The sequence below is a fragment of the Eschrichtius robustus genome, chromosome 2 (assembly GCF_028021215.1).
Source record: "Eschrichtius robustus isolate mEscRob2 chromosome 2, mEscRob2.pri, whole genome shotgun sequence".
Lineage (NCBI taxonomy): Eukaryota > Metazoa > Chordata > Mammalia > Artiodactyla > Eschrichtiidae > Eschrichtius > Eschrichtius robustus.
Window position 1 is genome coordinate 115,783,904 of NC_090825.1, and position 16,722 is coordinate 115,800,625.

General features: G+C 41.3%; 1 protein-coding gene across 1 annotated transcript in view; it reads left to right on the top strand.

The window, feature by feature from the left end:
* Positions 1-16,722, top strand: part of KDM3B (lysine demethylase 3B) — a 59,802-nt gene that overhangs the window by 20,921 nt on the left and 22,159 nt on the right. The window contains exons 6-11 of the mRNA XM_068535957.1: positions 1,329-1,403; positions 4,092-4,691; positions 8,290-9,526; positions 10,421-10,622; positions 14,630-14,844; positions 15,621-15,773. Of these exons, the coding sequence (XP_068392058.1) occupies positions 1,329-1,403; positions 4,092-4,691; positions 8,290-9,526; positions 10,421-10,622; positions 14,630-14,844; positions 15,621-15,773 (2,482 nt within the window). The remainder of the gene's footprint in view (positions 1-1,328; positions 1,404-4,091; positions 4,692-8,289; positions 9,527-10,420; positions 10,623-14,629; positions 14,845-15,620; positions 15,774-16,722) is intronic.

Here is a 16,722-nt window from a genome sequence, read left to right on the forward strand (position 1 = left end):
TGATACACATATATATAAAATAGATATTGAAAGCCATCCCTTCCCCTAGGCAAATATTACTCCCCACAATGGTAATCACCATTAACAGTTTGGTGTATATTCCATATGCTTCCAAATATCTTCTCTGTGTGTATGTGTATGATATTTATATATTGTCTATTTAGGAGATAACTATATAAATCATACTTTATTAACAAATGGGATCATATGATACATATCGTTCTTTTTTTTGTTGTTATTTATTTATTTGTTTTTGTTTTAGGCTGTGTTGGGTCTTCGTTGCTGCGCGCAGGCTTTCTCTAGTTGCAGCAAGAGGGGGCTACTCTTTGTTGCGGTGCACAGGCTTCTCACTGCGGTGGCTTCTGTTGCTGGGGAGCACAGGCTGTAGGCGCGCGGGCTTCAGTAGTTGTGGCACACGGGCTCAGTAGTTGTAGCTCACGGGCTCTAGAGCACAGGCTCAGTAGTTGTGGTGCACAGGCTTTGTTGCTCCACGGCATGTGGGAGCTTCCCGGACCAGGGCTCGAACCCTTGTCCCCTGCATTGGCAGGCGGATTCTTAACCACTGCACCACCAGGGAAGCCCCATATAGTTCTTTGATTTACCTTTTTTACTTAATTTTAAATTGTCAACATCTTTGTGTGTAAATATATATAGAAATCTATCAATACTTCGTCCTTTTAAAATAGATGCATACTATTCACTGAATGGATGTATCATAACTAATTTAATTTAAAATTGATGGACGTTTAAATCATTTGTATTATTTTCACTAATACGAATAATGCTGCATTGAATATCCTTGGGCATATATCATTGTACACTGTTTCACATTATTTACTGGAATAAATTCCTAAGTGTGTAATTGCTAGGTCAAAGAATATGCACGTTAAATCTGACAATGTCTGTCAAATTGGCCCCTCCCAAAACCTTTTGTTTTTTAATAGTAGAGTGGTGCTTTTAATGATTACTGGTTCTGAAGGTTTTTTGTTTTTTTAATTACAGAATAGGAAGGTTTTAGAGATGCAGAATTTGAAATTAATATCCCTAAAAGGGACACTTGGGCATTGAATGCAATTTTTTCATTCATTCGTTTAACAAATATTTGAGTGATTACCATATTCTAGACCTTGTTTCAGATGTTGTTATTCTGGCAGTGAATGAAATAGTAGAGATCCCTGTTCATGGAGCTTTCATTCTAGCAGGGGAGTAGAAACAAATAGAGATAATTACATAGATTAGAAAAATACATAATTATGTCTTTGGTGGACAAGGCATTAAATCTTTTTCTTCCTTTTTTCATATTTTCTTCTATCCCGCTCCTACTATAGAGTGGTGAGATCAAGTCCGTAGATCCCAGACTGATCCATGTGATGCTGGTGGATAATTCAACGCCTCAGAGCGAGGTACAGTAATGAACTGAGTCTCGGAGCAGACTCATGAGCTTGCGTTATCTTGTTACATAGACTTCCTTATGTGTGTGTTATCCATGGCTGCCCTTTGGGTTTCATCTCTGACCACTGTACATTTCTTGCTCTCTCCATGGTCTTGTCCAGTTGAGGGAGGATAATCTCAAGAAAGAGACCTAGTCTGAGCAAACCCTTTTCATCATGGCTATGTTGCCTAGCTGTTTTAAAATCCATGGCCTATTTTTTTCTTACATTTTTTCAGGACAGGTATATTTGAAAGATACAGTAGACAAAGCTGTAATAAGCAGTAGAAATATTCATGACCTACCCAGTAATAAGAAATGGAGGAGAAGCTACATCCTCTTTTTCTTTCCCTTAGGTGGTAGTGAGCTCCAAGGAAATCTGAAATTCCATATCCCAAGAAGAGTCAAATCAAACTGGTGTGTAGTTCAGTGCTCAGCACACAGTGGATTACTCCATAATTACTGTGAATCAGGCCAACTCTTGGTTCATTCAGAATTATCATAACCCATAAAAAGATACATTATATATCAGTGCCTGAACCAATCAAGGAATCCTGTATGAATTTCCTTCAGTAGGACATTGACTTGGACAGCCATCTGTCCATATATTCCTCATAGTCTTTTAGCACCTGCATAGTATTGCTCTCTTGGCTTGGCTACTCCTGCTGAGTATACAGTTCTTCCTCATCTTCTTTATCCAGTCATTTTTGGCTTGATAAAACAAGATTAGGGTAGGAAAAGAAGAATCAGGGTTAAATTTAATAGTTCTTTACTACATATTATATTATTACGAATAGGATAGGTCTCTTGACTGTGTTTACGTGGCTGAAAAACACTTGTTATTTTGATGCTATGTTGGGTCCCTATTTTATTTCCTTCCTATTTCATTCATTCTTTAAGCCCTATTATATGTCAGGTACTGTTTAGCTGCCCAGATATAGCTAGAGAGTACTGGTCTCAGTGTCCTAGTCTTTCTACTCACATGTGAGTAACTCACCGTAAGTAGGGCATACATGTAAATTGTTGATCAGGGAGATTGCTCTGAGCCAGGCTCTGTAAGTTGGCCGGATGAGTTAAAGGTGAGATCTGTGGTTTTCAGCAACAGATGTTGATTCTTCCCTTTTCAACCTTGCCATGATGTGGCTATCTTCTTAGCTAGCAAAGTACAATTATTGACAGTTCTGCCAAGTTTTACAGTAACCCTTCTTAGAGATCCATGGTTACCTCATCTCCTTGAAAGAGTGAGCAAGAAAGAAAGGAGAGATTTCACTGATTGTACTTCCATACTTCACAGTACTGAAAACTGGGTGATGATAGAGGTTGAAGAAAGGGTAAAAAGGTTTTAAAAGGATCAAATGAAAGCAATTCTTAACAAACAGAAACAGTTCTTGAACGAAAGATTTAGAAACTTAGATTAATATTACCAAAAGCATGGGAGAAACAAATAAATCTTGAGCTTTGTTTAAGGTTTGTAGAAGGAAATTAAGGGAGAAAAGACAGAAATGAAGGCAGCAAAAAAAAAAGAAGAAAAAAAACCTAAAACTGGCAAGAAGAAATGTAAAATTTGAAAAAATTTCAGTTATAACAGCTATAATAATGATTACAACAAAGATAGATCTGCACAAAGAATCTATAAGTATTCAAGGGCAGTAAGAATAATCAACTTGGTAAATAATAATGGCCAAATAACTATGTCATTAGCTTATTGCCACCCCAACGTGTTATCTGAATAAAACTATCTGAAAGTTAGCTAAATGAAGCTAAAATGAAAACCTGCTTCATGATGGGATACCAATCTAAGACTGTTCCGGATGTAAGTTGCTTGAGATAATGTTAGCTGTGTCCCAAGCCCCTGTCCTCTTATCCTTCTCAGGGAAAGAGTTTTTATTCAGAGATAGGAATTGCCCCCTTTTAATTCTGTGTCTTTTAAGGTTGTCTGACCTCTCAAATAAGGCACAAATAAGATTTCATGTGATAGGCTAAAATTACTGGAAGAGCTAAGAGATTTGGTTGTTTGGTTATGGTAGCCTGCCTTTTTAGCTTTCCCCTGTCTAATGCTTTGAAATAAGCTCTGGAGATTGTTTGTGTCTTTATAGTGTCCATAAGAGCAATTCAAACTTGTTTCTGTTGGGCTCACTTTTGCTCTGGTCACAGACTCATAAATGTTGGTTTTCCTATTGTTAAGTTGTCACCAGTTTTTAGTGACTTCTGGATAGAAGAGATTTTATTTTTCAATACTTGAAATGCCAGTTTCTGTCAAACAAGGAGATAAATATAAAATAAAGCAGATTTTTTTTTTCATCAAGAGGCAAATAAGTTCCCAGCCTAGCTCTAGCAGTCTATTTTGTAAAAGAAATTCCACAAGTTTTTAAAATCCTAAAAAAAGTCCAGTTGAGGAAGTAGTGCATTTTATTTAAGGGAAGGTTTGCCAAGTGAGTTAACTTCTTAGTAATCATTATCTTGAATATGTGTGCATAAATTGAATCACAGGAAGACTGGAGCTTTTTAACAAAAGGGGATGTCTTAGAGCTGGCATTGGAATTTGGCAATCTGTACCTGCTTTGATTGTCTGCTTCTAGAGATGGGAAAGAGCTAATGGTTTGTGGTTTTCACAGGATGGAAGGTCCCTTGTAATAAATCTTTTTTGAATTTTGTTTTGTAGGGGGGTACGTTAAAAGCAGTAAAATCTTCCAAAGGAAAGAAGAAGAGAGAGAGCATAGAGGGGAAAGATGGCCGGAGGAGGAAAAGTGCTTCGGACTCTGGGTGTGACCCTGCATCAAAGAAATTAAAAGGAGACAGGGGTGAAGTAGACAGTAATGGGAGCGATGGAGGTGAGGCAAGCCGAGGGCCCTGGAAAGGAGGGAATGCCAGTGGAGAGCCAGGGCTGGATCAGAGAGCCAAGCAGCCACCGACTACATTTGTCCCCCAGATTAACCGCAACATTCGCTTTGCCACTTACACCAAAGAAAACGGCAGGACTCTGGTGGTGCAGGATGAGCCCATAGGTGGGGACACACCTGTACCTTTCACTCCATATTCTACAGCCACAGGTCAGACACCTTTGGCCCCAGAGGTGGGTGGAGCCGAAAATAAAGAGGCAGGAAAAACACTGGAACAAGTTGGCCAGGGTATGGTGGCTTCAGCAGCTGTGGTCACTACCGCCAGCTCCACCCCAACCACGGTGAGGATCTCAGACACTGGCCTTGCAGCAGGGACTGGGCCGGAAAAACAGAAAGGCAGCTGGTCGCAGGCCCCAGGAGAGGTGAGTTGTTTCAGGGGCAGATTTGCAAGATTTGGGTTCACTCTTTCACCTTACTTTGTTCTTAACACATTAAAAAAGCATCTCAAATGCCACAGGGAAGGAGTATTTCTGAGATGTGCTTAAATTGTATTCTGTGGATAGTCCTTTCCTGCTCGTTGGGCAAATGCATATATCTTTAAAAACTTTATCAGCTCTTAAAAGTCACCTGAACAATTGGACTAATCAAAAACTGATTATACAACCCAATTTAATGAGTTGTTAAAATAGATCTAATGGGGAATCTTTTTAATTCAGTTATCTATTTAGTTCATGTAGTGGTTGAGCCTCAACCAGGCCTATGAGAGGCAAGGTTAATGAATTATAGTGTTGGCAACAGTGAACACTGTAATTAAGGCTATGTGAAAGCTACTATTACCAACCCCTGTTTTCAGTTCATCATTTTATATATTTTCCTTTGAGGCTGGGCTGCTTTCTTTGATTTGATATGACCATGGAAGGTTGGTTTTTCTTTCCCCTAAGTTAATCTTTTAAGTCTTACCTGGAAATTTTGATGGAATTATTTCATCATTTCATATATTTTCCTTTGAGGCTGGGCTGCTTTCTATGATTTGATATGACCATAGAAGGTTGGGGTTTTTTTTCCCCTAAATTAATCTTGTAAGCCTTACCTGGAAATTTTGATGGAATTAATCACAGTAGTATCCAGTTTACTATGTTCTTTATCTTACATGCATGTATTGTTGCTGAAAAGGAACTTTTGTTAAATACAAGTTAACATCAAGTTGGCTCCCCAGTCAAATTTGAAAGTGTCAAAATCAGTTCTTATAGTCTTTTGGTTCTTATTTTGGTCACCAAAGTATGATTTATGATGCTAGTCATATTTTTTTCAAACTGGCTGTTAATTCAAGCTGGAATATGAAATACAAATAAAATACTAAATGATTTTTTTAAATTATGTATAGGAAACTACTGTGTGCTAAGTACTGTATATTATAAACAAAGAATTGAAATCCTGTTTGACGGAGCTCACATCCTAAAATGGAATCATTTTATAACAGTGTATAACAGTACCATATAAAACATGGTATATACATTTCATCTTACTTTTTCCCCTCCCTAGCAAATGCAGTTTGTTAATCTCTAGTGTGCAGGGTTGGGGAGGAAGGTGAAGTGCCCAGGCAGAAGAGAAGGCCTGTAAATGCAAATTTCGCACTCTTCATGGTTTGTTCTCTGTTAGTTTACCAGCATTCCCAAGAGAACTAGGTGGGGATCTTATGTGGATTTCCAGTATGTGTAAGTCATCATATTGCCCAAATTGATTAAAATCAAATCCATGTCAAAGGCAGAGTAGATGTAAATGGGGATTACAAAATAGAACAAATACTACACTCTGCAAGAAGAGATCCACTGAATGCTGTTGTTCTTGGAGTAGCAAAGCTGAATAAATGAAATGTGGATCAAAGGGCATTTTCCAAACAGGTGTGAGAAATTTCTGTGACTGTATCTGTAACTTTGCTAATGTGTTAGCCTAGGTATTCTCTTGGAATATGATTTAAAAGTACAGAAATGGATGTTTCCATCATGAAATAGGGACACAGCCCCCCAGGAAACTTCTTGCCCTAAAAAGTGTGTTGAAATCAGTTTGTCATCACTTTCTTATAAGAAGAGGATTTGAAATTTAATCATTTGAAGGAAATGAAAGACCATCCAAATTATTTTTCATTCATGTGTGTATTTATTTTTAAAGAGTAACTTTAGTAGTGAAACCTGAGATCCTTATGCTTATTCCTTGCAGTCATGCAGGTGTCAAGGCTCCTGGCGAAATTCTGGCAGTGAAACAACAGCGTAGCATCAGTGCTGTATCTGTCTATTCTCTTCTTTTTATTTGGAAGAGTTTAAGTGTGGTTGCTGGTTAGTGGGAAGGAAAAGAAGAATGAACTAAGTTTTTGACTGTTAAATGCACTGAAGCAGTCTCTGTAGCAGATGTCAGCTGGAGGCAAGCTGCAGGTGGTCTGCCTGGTTCTCATGCCTCTTTGCCACCCCAAAGAAAGTCCTAATGTAGACTCCTCTTGCGTATTTAAAGAAAACCTTAAATAAATTGAAATCCCCCCCCCTTTTTTATAAATTTATTTATTTATTTATTTATTGGCTGCGTTGGGTTTTTGTTGCTGCGCGCGGGCTTTCTCTAGTTGTGGCTAGCAGGGGCTACTCTTTGTTGTGGAGCACGGGCTCTAGGCACGCAGGCTCAGTAGTTGTGGCTTGCGGGCTCCAGAGCGCAGGCTCAGTAGTTGTGGCGCGTGGGCTTAGTTGCTCTGCGGCATGTGGGATCTTCCTGGACCAGGGCTCGAACCCGTGTCCCCTGCATTGGCAGGCGGATTCTTAACCACTGTGCCACCAGGGAAGCCCCCCCCTTTTTTTAACAACGCCCTTTTATTTATCTGGCATAAATTTTTTTAAATTATGGTAAAGTAACACATAACATAAAATTTACCACTCACACCATTTGAAGTATACAGTACTGTGGCATTATACATTCACAGTGTTATGCAACCATCACCACTATCTAGTTAAAGGAATTTTCTTCTCCCCGAAAAGAAACTGCATATCCATTAAGCAGTCATGGAATAATTTTTATTTCCAAGTATTACATAAGTGCTTGTACCTACCTATGGATATTTCTCTGTATTACACACATATATGGGTGTGTAATATACCATATGAAAGTGATTATAACCCTTCTTTATGTATACATCCTTCTTTATTCAAATGCAGAAGTTAGCATTTTTAAGGTATTAAAAAAAGTGTTTTTTCATTCTCCAATTTGTTATGCTGAATGCTTTTATTTGGTGGGTGTATCAGTGTCTACAGTTTTCCACTGTGGAGACTTGTTAGATCCTAATGATAACAGAAGGGTTCAGTAACTGGTATGCCTTCTATAATTTAGCACCTTTAGGTCTAACTTTAATTGAAACAGATAATTCAACTTTTAGGTTGACTTGCACCCATAAATAAATGGCCAAATTCCAAAAGGGTCCTCTTGGTGAGTTTCGGACTAATAAAGAAAATACTTTTCCTTAATGTACAGTGGGCTTGTCATACGGCTGAAGTCGCTTTTGTAAGATGGGCAATTTGCAATGGCTTAAATAAACCTAAACTTTAACCATAGCCCCTAAGGTCTTTGAGATAGATTAATATTACAGGGTCACTAGTAATATTTCACTATATTTCAGAATAAAAGCTGATGTCCATTGGGGAGCCCTTTTCTTCAGTTCCTGGCGGAGTCTTCATTTCAAAATAGATACTTAGAAGCCTACACAGCCTCCAAGTGCTTTGACAACCAGTTGGCTAACAACCAAGGGAATGGCAGGATATCATTCATCCTGCCATCTCTAGCTTACCTTGCTAAAGATCCCCTCTGTGCTGTCTGTGGCAGTTTTCTTCCCTGGTGAAATATAGGTATAAGAACAGTTTTCCTGGAATTGTAGGAGAGAAAAGTTGATTGACCCACAGGAAATGTTGGCCTAGGTCCAAGAAGATATCGTAAGGTTGTCAAGAGAAGCCGGCATCACTAACTCAGGCTATCTTCTCTTCTTTTCAGAATTCAAGAAATTCTGTTCTGGCCTCTTCTGGATTTGGAGCATCTCTCCCGAGTTCATCACAAGCTTTGACTTTTGGAAGTGGAAGGAGCCAGTCCAATGGGGTTCTAGCCACAGAGAACAAACCTTTGGGCTTCTCTTTTGGCTGTAGCTCTGCACCAGAGTCTCAGAAAGACTCTGATCTCTCCAAAAACTTGTTTTTTCAATGCATGTCCCAAACTTTACCCACCAGTAACTACTTCACTACCGTTTCAGAGAGTTTGGCTGATGATTCCTCCAGTCGAGACTCATTCAAACAAAGCCTTGAGAGCCTATGTAAAGGAAGATCCGCTCTTGGAGCAGACTCTAAATCAGGCTCTAAGGCTGGAAGCTCTGTGGATCGGAAAGTGCCTGCAGAGTCCATGCCCACCCTCACGCCAGCCTTCCCACGGAGCCTCCTAAATGCCCGCACCCCAGACAGTCATGAAAATCTATTTTTACAACCCCCTAAACTGTCCCGAGAAGAGCCTCCTAACCCTTTCTTGGCATTTGTGGAGAAAGTTGAACATAGCCCTTTCAGCAGCTTTGCATCTCAGGCATCAGCTAGCTCTTCCTCTGCTACCACTGTCACCTCCAAGGCAGCACCCAGCTGGCCCGAGTCTCACTCCTCTACAGATTCAGCATCTTTAGCAAAGAAGAAAACCCTCTTCATCACAACTGACTCCTCCAAACTGGTGTCTGGTGTTCTGGGCTCAGCTCTTACCACTGGGGGGCCAAGCCTCTCTGCCATGGGGAATGGCCGGTCCAGTTCACCCACCAGCAGCCTCACCCAGCCCATTGAGATGCCTACTCTCTCCTCTAGCCCCACAGAGGAGAGACCAACTGTGGGGCCTGGGCAGCAGGACAATCCTCTCCTTAAAACCTTTAGTAACGTCTTTGGCAGGCACTCAGGCAGCTTTCTGTCCTCCCCAGCAGATTTTTCACAGGAGAACAAAGCTCCTTTTGAAGCTGTGAAAAGGTTCTCACTGGATGAGCGAAGCTTGGCTTGCAGACAAGACTCGGACTCCAGTACCAATAGCGACCTGTCAGACTTGAGCGACTCTGAGGAGCAGCTGCAAGCCAAGACTGGCCTGAAGGGGATTCCGGAGCACCTGATGGGGAAGCTGGGCCCCAATGGGGAGCGCAGTGCTGAGTTGTTGCTGGGAAAAGGCAAAGGGAAGCAGGCCCCCAAGGGCCGGCCTCGGACTGCCCCCTTGAAAGGTGATCCTGCTGGGGTTATACGTGGGCTTGGCTCTGGCACTAGCTTTAAATGCTTGTTGTGCTCTTGGGCAGCAGAGGCCCTCTCTTTGATGGAAAGTTCTATAATCTCATAGAATTACATAGTCAAAAGGGCGCAGTAGGGGCCCCTCATCAGACCTTCTGGTTCAGGGCAGGATTGATCTATACCAGTACTGTAAGAGGGGTATCTGTCCTGTGTAATGATAATCCCAAAAAGTCTTGATAGTCTGTTATTTTCGGTCAGGAACTCTTTTCTTGTGTATTTCTCTTGCCTTTGGCCCTTCCTCTTTTATTTACTTAGGCGAGTTACTCAGTACTAGTCTTCATTCTCACATCGCAGCCTTTAGTAGAGTTGATGAAGCAAAGAGAGCCACTCCTCAGTTTGCTCCTCTCTGTCACATATATATGGATTTAACACCTCTTCCAAAAACTGTTAACTCCTGTGGAGTGAGGTTATGGTCCAAGATTGTATAAGGGCAACTGTCTAAGAGAAAGTCTGATGGTAAAAGTCGCCATTCTCCTTAGGATTTGGTATCCCATGGGAGCCCCAAGAGTTCTTGATTAGTAGAACAGTCATATCCTGAGGGGCTAGTGGCAAGAGGCTTCTGCCGTCTTGAGTTTTCCTCACCCATGCTCAGAGTTGTTTTGTTGTCATGGGCTACTTCCCACAAATTCTCCATGGTCTTTAGCTCCTAGTTGAAGCCTTTGTTCCCTGTGCTCCTTTTCTGTCAAGGATGGACCTGATGGGCTCATGCCCATTCAGTGCAAGGAGGAGTGACTCAGGTCAGGACAAGTGACTGTCCCCAGGAGGATTATGTTACTGAGTCTCATTTAAACCTTTCATGACCAACCATTTCTCCCCCTCCCTTGCCACAGTTGGCCAGTCAGTGCTGAAAGATGTGAGCAAAGTGAAGAAGCTGAAGCAGTCCGGAGAGCCCTTCCTGCAGGATGGGTCGTGCATCAATGTAGCCCCTCATCTGCACAAGTGTCGTGAGTGCCGCCTGGAGCGGTATCGGAAGTTTAAGGAACAAGAGCAAGATGATTCCACTGTGGCTTGCCGCTTCTTTCACTTCCGGAGGTACCCAGACTCCTCTCTTCATCTCCTTCCCAGTTTCATTAGTGACACTTAACTTCCACTCTTTCTCTGAATCGGTAAACATATCTCACCATCTTTTTATTGTTTTCCTAAATTACATTGCTCTCAGAGTCTGTGCTAAGGTTCTGCCATCCCATTAGTGGCCACTTAGTTGTTTGGATTGTGAAATGATATGTGACTTTGTCCTTAGAGAATTGAAATTGAACAATCTCACCTGCTGCCCCCTGAGCTGTGTTGAGTTATTCCTAACTTGGGTTCCATTTGAAACCAGTGGTGTGAGCAGAAGGATGCCATTTTGTGTCGTAGATCTGCCTGACCACTTACTCCTCTTTAGTGCTAGAGTAACTTGAGTCCGCTAGGGAGAAGGGGAAGTAAGATGAGGAGATAATGTGAAATAGAGATAACTGTTGAAAATCCTAGGAATATCCCTTGCTTTTACCAAGCAACAGCTATTTAGTCACTTTTCTTCTGCTTGATAAACTTAGAAGAGGAATTTCTTCTAAGCAATCATTCAGGTGTCCTTAGTTTTTTAAATAAAGAAATCCAGGTGGTTTATCCATGTGGCATGGATTCACTTATTCAGCAAATATTTATTGAGCACTTAATGTGTGCCAGCCATTGATGTGGGCATTGAGGATTAAACAGTACATGAAACCATCAACTTCCTGCCCTCAGGAGGCTTGTTGGGGACGCAGAGAGTAAATAAGAAAAAAAAGGTTAAATATATAGTATGTCAGTCTGTAATAACTGTGAGGAAGAAAAAGGAGGGAAAGAGGATTGAAGTGTGGGGAGGCTAGAGAGGCTACAGTTTATTTTTATTTATTTATTTATTTTTATATTTATTTATTTTTATATCTTTATTGGAGGATAAAGGATTATAGGAGGATAAAGGATTATTATCTTTATTGGAGGATAAAGGATTATAGGATGGCTTGATGGAGGAATTCCCCGGTCGTCCAGTGGTTAGGACTCCACGCTTCCACTGCAGGGAGCACAGGTTTGATCCCTGGTTGGGGAACTAAGATCACATGCCACGTGGCAAGGCCAAAAAAAAAAAAAAAAGGATGACTTGAGAAAGTGAGTTTTGACTAAAGACCTGAAGGAGGGGAGGGGAGTGAGCCACGCATTCTTCTGGGAGACAAGTATTCGAGATAGAGGGCACAGCAACAGCAACTGTCTTGAGGCTGGAATATTTCTAGTGTGTTCATGGAGCTAGGGTGGGTAAAAGAGAGTAAGCAAGGGGGGGAAAAGAGTGAAGTCAAAGAGTTAATGATAGGTCCAGATTCTAAAGGGCTACTCTTAAGGGCCCTGGCTTTTATGCTGAAGAAGCAGTTGGAGATTTTGAGCTGATGAGTAACACTGATGAATGTTTTAAAGGATCACTGTGACTACCTTCTTGAGAGTAGATTATATTGAGGCAAAAGCAGGGAGAAATTAGGAGAATATTGGAATTATCCAGGTGAGAAATGATGGTGGCTTAGTGTAGGGAGGTATTAATAGAGGTGATGAGAAGTGGTTAAATTAAGGATATATTTTGAAGGTAGAGCCACATGCTTTTCTGATGGATTGCATGTGGGATATGAAAGAAAGGAGTCAAAGATGATTTTACGGCTTCTGGCCTGAAAACTGGAAGAATGGAATTGCCATTTACTGGTAAGGTGATTTCTTAGGGAAAAGTGGGTTTGAGGAGGAAAATGGGGAGTTTTAATTAGTTAATTTATTTATTAATTTATTTTTTATTTTTATTTATTTATTTTGGGTTGTGTTGGGTATTTGTTGTGGTGTGCGGGCTTCTCATTGTGGTGGCTTCTCTTGTTGTGGAGCACGGGCTCTAGGTGCACGGGCTTCAGTAGTTGCAGCACGTGGGCTTCAGTAGTTGTGGTGCGTGGGCTCAGTAGTTGTGGCTCACAGGCTTTGTTGCTCCACAGCATGTGGGGTCTGCCCGGACCAGGGATCGAACCCATGTCCCCTGCATTGGCAGGAGGATTCTTAACCACTGCGCCACCAAGGAAGTGCGGGAGTTTTAATTTAGATATGTTAAATTAGAGATGCCTATTAGATTTCCAAGTAGAGATGTTGAAAGGGCAGCTGGGGAATTCCCTGGTGGTCCCATGGTTAGGACTCTGCCTTCTCATTACCAAGGACCCGGGTTCAATCCCTGGTCAGGGAATTAAGATCCCACAAGCTGCGTGGTGCACCCAAAAAAAAAAAAAAAAAGAAAGAAAAGAAAGAAAGAGCAGCTGGATATACAACTCCAGAGTTGAGGGAAGAAGTCCAAGCTGGAGATAAAAATGTGGATGTCACTGGGTATTTAAAGCTGTGAGTCTAACTGAGATCACTTAAGGAGTCAAAGTCTAGGCAGAGAAGAGAAGTAATCCAAGGACTGAGTTCTGAAGCTCTCCAGCATTTAGAGATGGGAAAGATGAGGAGGAACTACTAAAGGAGGCTGAGAAAGAACAGCCAGTGAGGTATCCTGGAAGACAACTGAAGAAAGTGTTTCTGGGAAGGAATTATGAACTCCGGCAAATGTTGGTGATTGGGAGGGGTCAGTTAAGGACTGAAAATGACCATTGGATATAACAAGGGGGAATGACCTTGTCAAAAACAGTTTTGGGACTTCCCTGGCGGTCCAGTGGTTAAGACTCCACACTTCCACTGCAGGGGGCACGGGTTCGATCCCTGATCAGGGAACTAAGATCCCACATGCTGCGTGGCATGGCAAAAAAAAACAAAACCAATTTTGGTAGATTGGTGGGAGAAAGCCTGAATGACGTGGATTAAGAGAAAATAAAAGGAAAAGGAACTGGTGACTGTCAGTATAGACAACTCTTTTAAGAAACTGCTCTTACAAACTGATAAATGGAGGAGGTGGGTGTGGGATCAAGGGGATTTTTGAGATAGCACGTTCAAATACTGACAAGAGTGATTCAGTAGAGAGGAAAATAGATGATGTAGAAGAGAGAATTAGTGGAGGGATGCCTATGCAAGAGGATAGGATGTAGAACATAGGTGGAGAGGTTGGGTTGGTCTTCACTGGTACCTAGTTCATCCATAGTAGCAGAAGATGAAATGGAGTACATGGGGCCAGTGACAGGAATGTGTGGTAGTGTGGTGGTGGAAGCTTGTGGGAATTCTCTTCTGTCTCCTTGCGGAATTTTTTCAGTGAAATACTTAACAAGGTCCTTGTGGGGAAAGTAATACCGGACGTTTGAAAAGAAAGGAGAAGATATTAAACAGGCATCTAGGAGAGGGAGCACACCAGGAAACTGTATTGTGGCTGCCAGGCAATATTAAGGGTTCACGTGAGTAGACATGAATTTCAAGTGTGACAGTGAGGCTTCCCTAGTGGCGCAGCGGTTGAGAATCCGCCTGCCAATGCAGGGGATACGGGTTCGATCCCTGGTCCGGGAAGATCCCACATGCCGCAGAGCAACTAAGCCTGTGTGCCACAACTACTGAGCCTGTGCTCTAGAGCCCGTGAGCCACAACTACTCAGCCCGTGTGCCGCAACTACTGAAGCCCACGCGCCTAGAGCCCATGCTCTACAACGAGAGAAGCCATCGCAATGAGAAGCCCACGCACTGCAACAAAGAGTAGCCCCTGCTCACCGCAACTAGAGAAAGCCCACACGCAGCAACAAAGACCCAACACACCCAAAAAAAAAAAAAAAAAAGTGTGACAGTGAGCATAGCTCTGTATTTTTCTCTGGTCACATTCAGTGGTGTGGGTGCTGGTGTGGAACAGGTGGTTGGAGAAACTGGTGGACATTTCTGGGGACAGCTTTTTAAAGAACCCAGACCTACTAGGTGTTAACAAGCCTTCCTATTAGTGCATACTCTGTTGGTCTAACACAGTGAAATTTCTTAACTCAGTCTGATTCCTGTTATGTCTCATTTAATTTCTTTTAGATCCTAGGATTTTAAGTGTGTGTTGGTTTGCATGGTTGCTGCTATTTACTATGTATTTGACTGTGTACATTCCTGTCTCAGGTTGATCTTCACTCGAAAGGGGGTACTCCGAGTGGAGGGGTTTCTGAGTCCCCAGCAAAGTGACCCTGATGCCATGAACCTGTGGATTCCCTCTTCCTCCCTAGCAGAAGGAATAGACCTAGAAACCTCAAAATACATTCTTGCCAACGTTGGAGACCAGTTCTGCCAGCTTGTGATGTCTGAGAAGGAGGCCATGATGATGGTGGAGCCACACCGTAAGGCACCCTCTTACTTGTCTTCCAGTCAGTTCTAGGTGGAAACTCATTTTCTTTTGCTTAAAGGGAGGTGTGGAAGGAGTGGCAGGTGGCATTTTCTATGGATGAAGTAAGACCAATAAAACTTCTCTTTGTAGTAAACTAAATAGCTGAAGTCATACCTGTATCCAGTAGTCCTCATTCTTTTAGTCTTTGGCAGTTAACAAACTAAAAATTCCTTCCCTGTTTGTCTTTCATTGTTGTAGCACAGTTGCCATAATTTACATTTTGATCCCTGTTTGGGTTTGATTCACGCTGAATATTTTCAGTTTGCTTTGAACTAATTTGTGTTAGTATGTGATACTTGATGGTTTGTGAATAGATGAAGTGCTACTGGTTGTTGTGTTTCATACCTAGAACCCACATTATTCAGACATTTATGATATTTCCATGTCTATGAGATACTATACCCTATTTCTAGACCAAGGAATATTGTACTATGAAATTATGCCCTACACTTTAAGAGAAGAATCCTCTTGTTTCAAAATTCCCGAAATTGAAAATTTTATAGTATCTTAAATGACAACATGTGGCATTCATTCTCATTGACACTTGTTCAGAAATATTAGAAATTCCATGTATTTTGTTTATCTTACAATTATAGAAATACAGACTTCATGAACCTTTGAGTTTAATTGCTAGACAAAACACTTGAGTAGAAATCAGTGGGTCTGGGATCTTTTGCTGTTGCTCAGGATGGTCAGTGCCAACAGTATTCCTCTTCCTTTTTCCACCAGAGAAAGTGGCATGGAAGCGAGCAGTGCGTGGTGTACGGGAGATGTGTGATGTATGTGAAACAACTCTCTTCAACATCCACTGGGTTTGTCGCAAATGCGGATTTGGGGTCTGCCTTGACTGTTACAGGCTCAGGAAAAGCCGACCACGCAGTGGTGAGCAAATATTGTCCTGTGTAGTTCTAAAGGTAAACTGTCAGTGGAGGTGTGGACTTGGAAATTGAAGCAGAAATGGGTTTGCGCCTCCTCTTTAGCTGTTTAGCTTCATTTATGTTTTGTCACATTGTGAGGTCTTAAAATTGCCAATACTCCAGCCTAACTGGAAAGGTTAAAACAAGCCAAGAAGAGTAAATCTTCATCTTCCCTGGTTTTTTTTTTTTTAATAACATCTTTTTTTGAGATATAATTCACATGCTGTAAAATTCACCCTTTTAAAATGTACAGTTCAAAGGTTTTTAGTATATTCTCAAGGTTATATGTCATCACCATAGTATAGTATATTCTCAAGGTTATATAGTAATTTCGTTTTCATTGTTCCAAAAAGAAACTTCACAGCCATTAGCAGTCACTCCCCATTCCTCCCCCTCCTTAGGCCTTGGTAACCACTAATCTACTTACTGTCTATATAGATTTGCCTATTCTGTACATGTCATATAAATGGAATCATACAATATTTGGCCTTCTGTGACTGGCCTCTTTAACTTAGCATACTGTTTCAAAGTTTCATCCATGTTATAGCACCTAATTCATTCCTTTGTATTGCCAGGTAATATTCCATTGTATGATATACTACATTTTCTTCATCCATTCATAAGTCAATGGACATTTAGGTTGTTTCTACTTTGGGCTGTTATGAATAATGCCACTAGGAACATTTGTGTACAAGTTTTTGTGTGAACATATGTTTTCATTTTTTTTGAGGATATACCTAGTAGTGGAACTGATGGGGCACATGGCAGTTCTATTTTTAACCCTTTCAGAAACTGCCAAACTGTATTCCAAAGTAGCTGCACCATTTTATAATTCCACCAGCAATGTACGAGGATTCCAGTTTTTCTACATCCTTGTCAACACTTGTTATTAAATGTCTTTAATTGTAGCCATC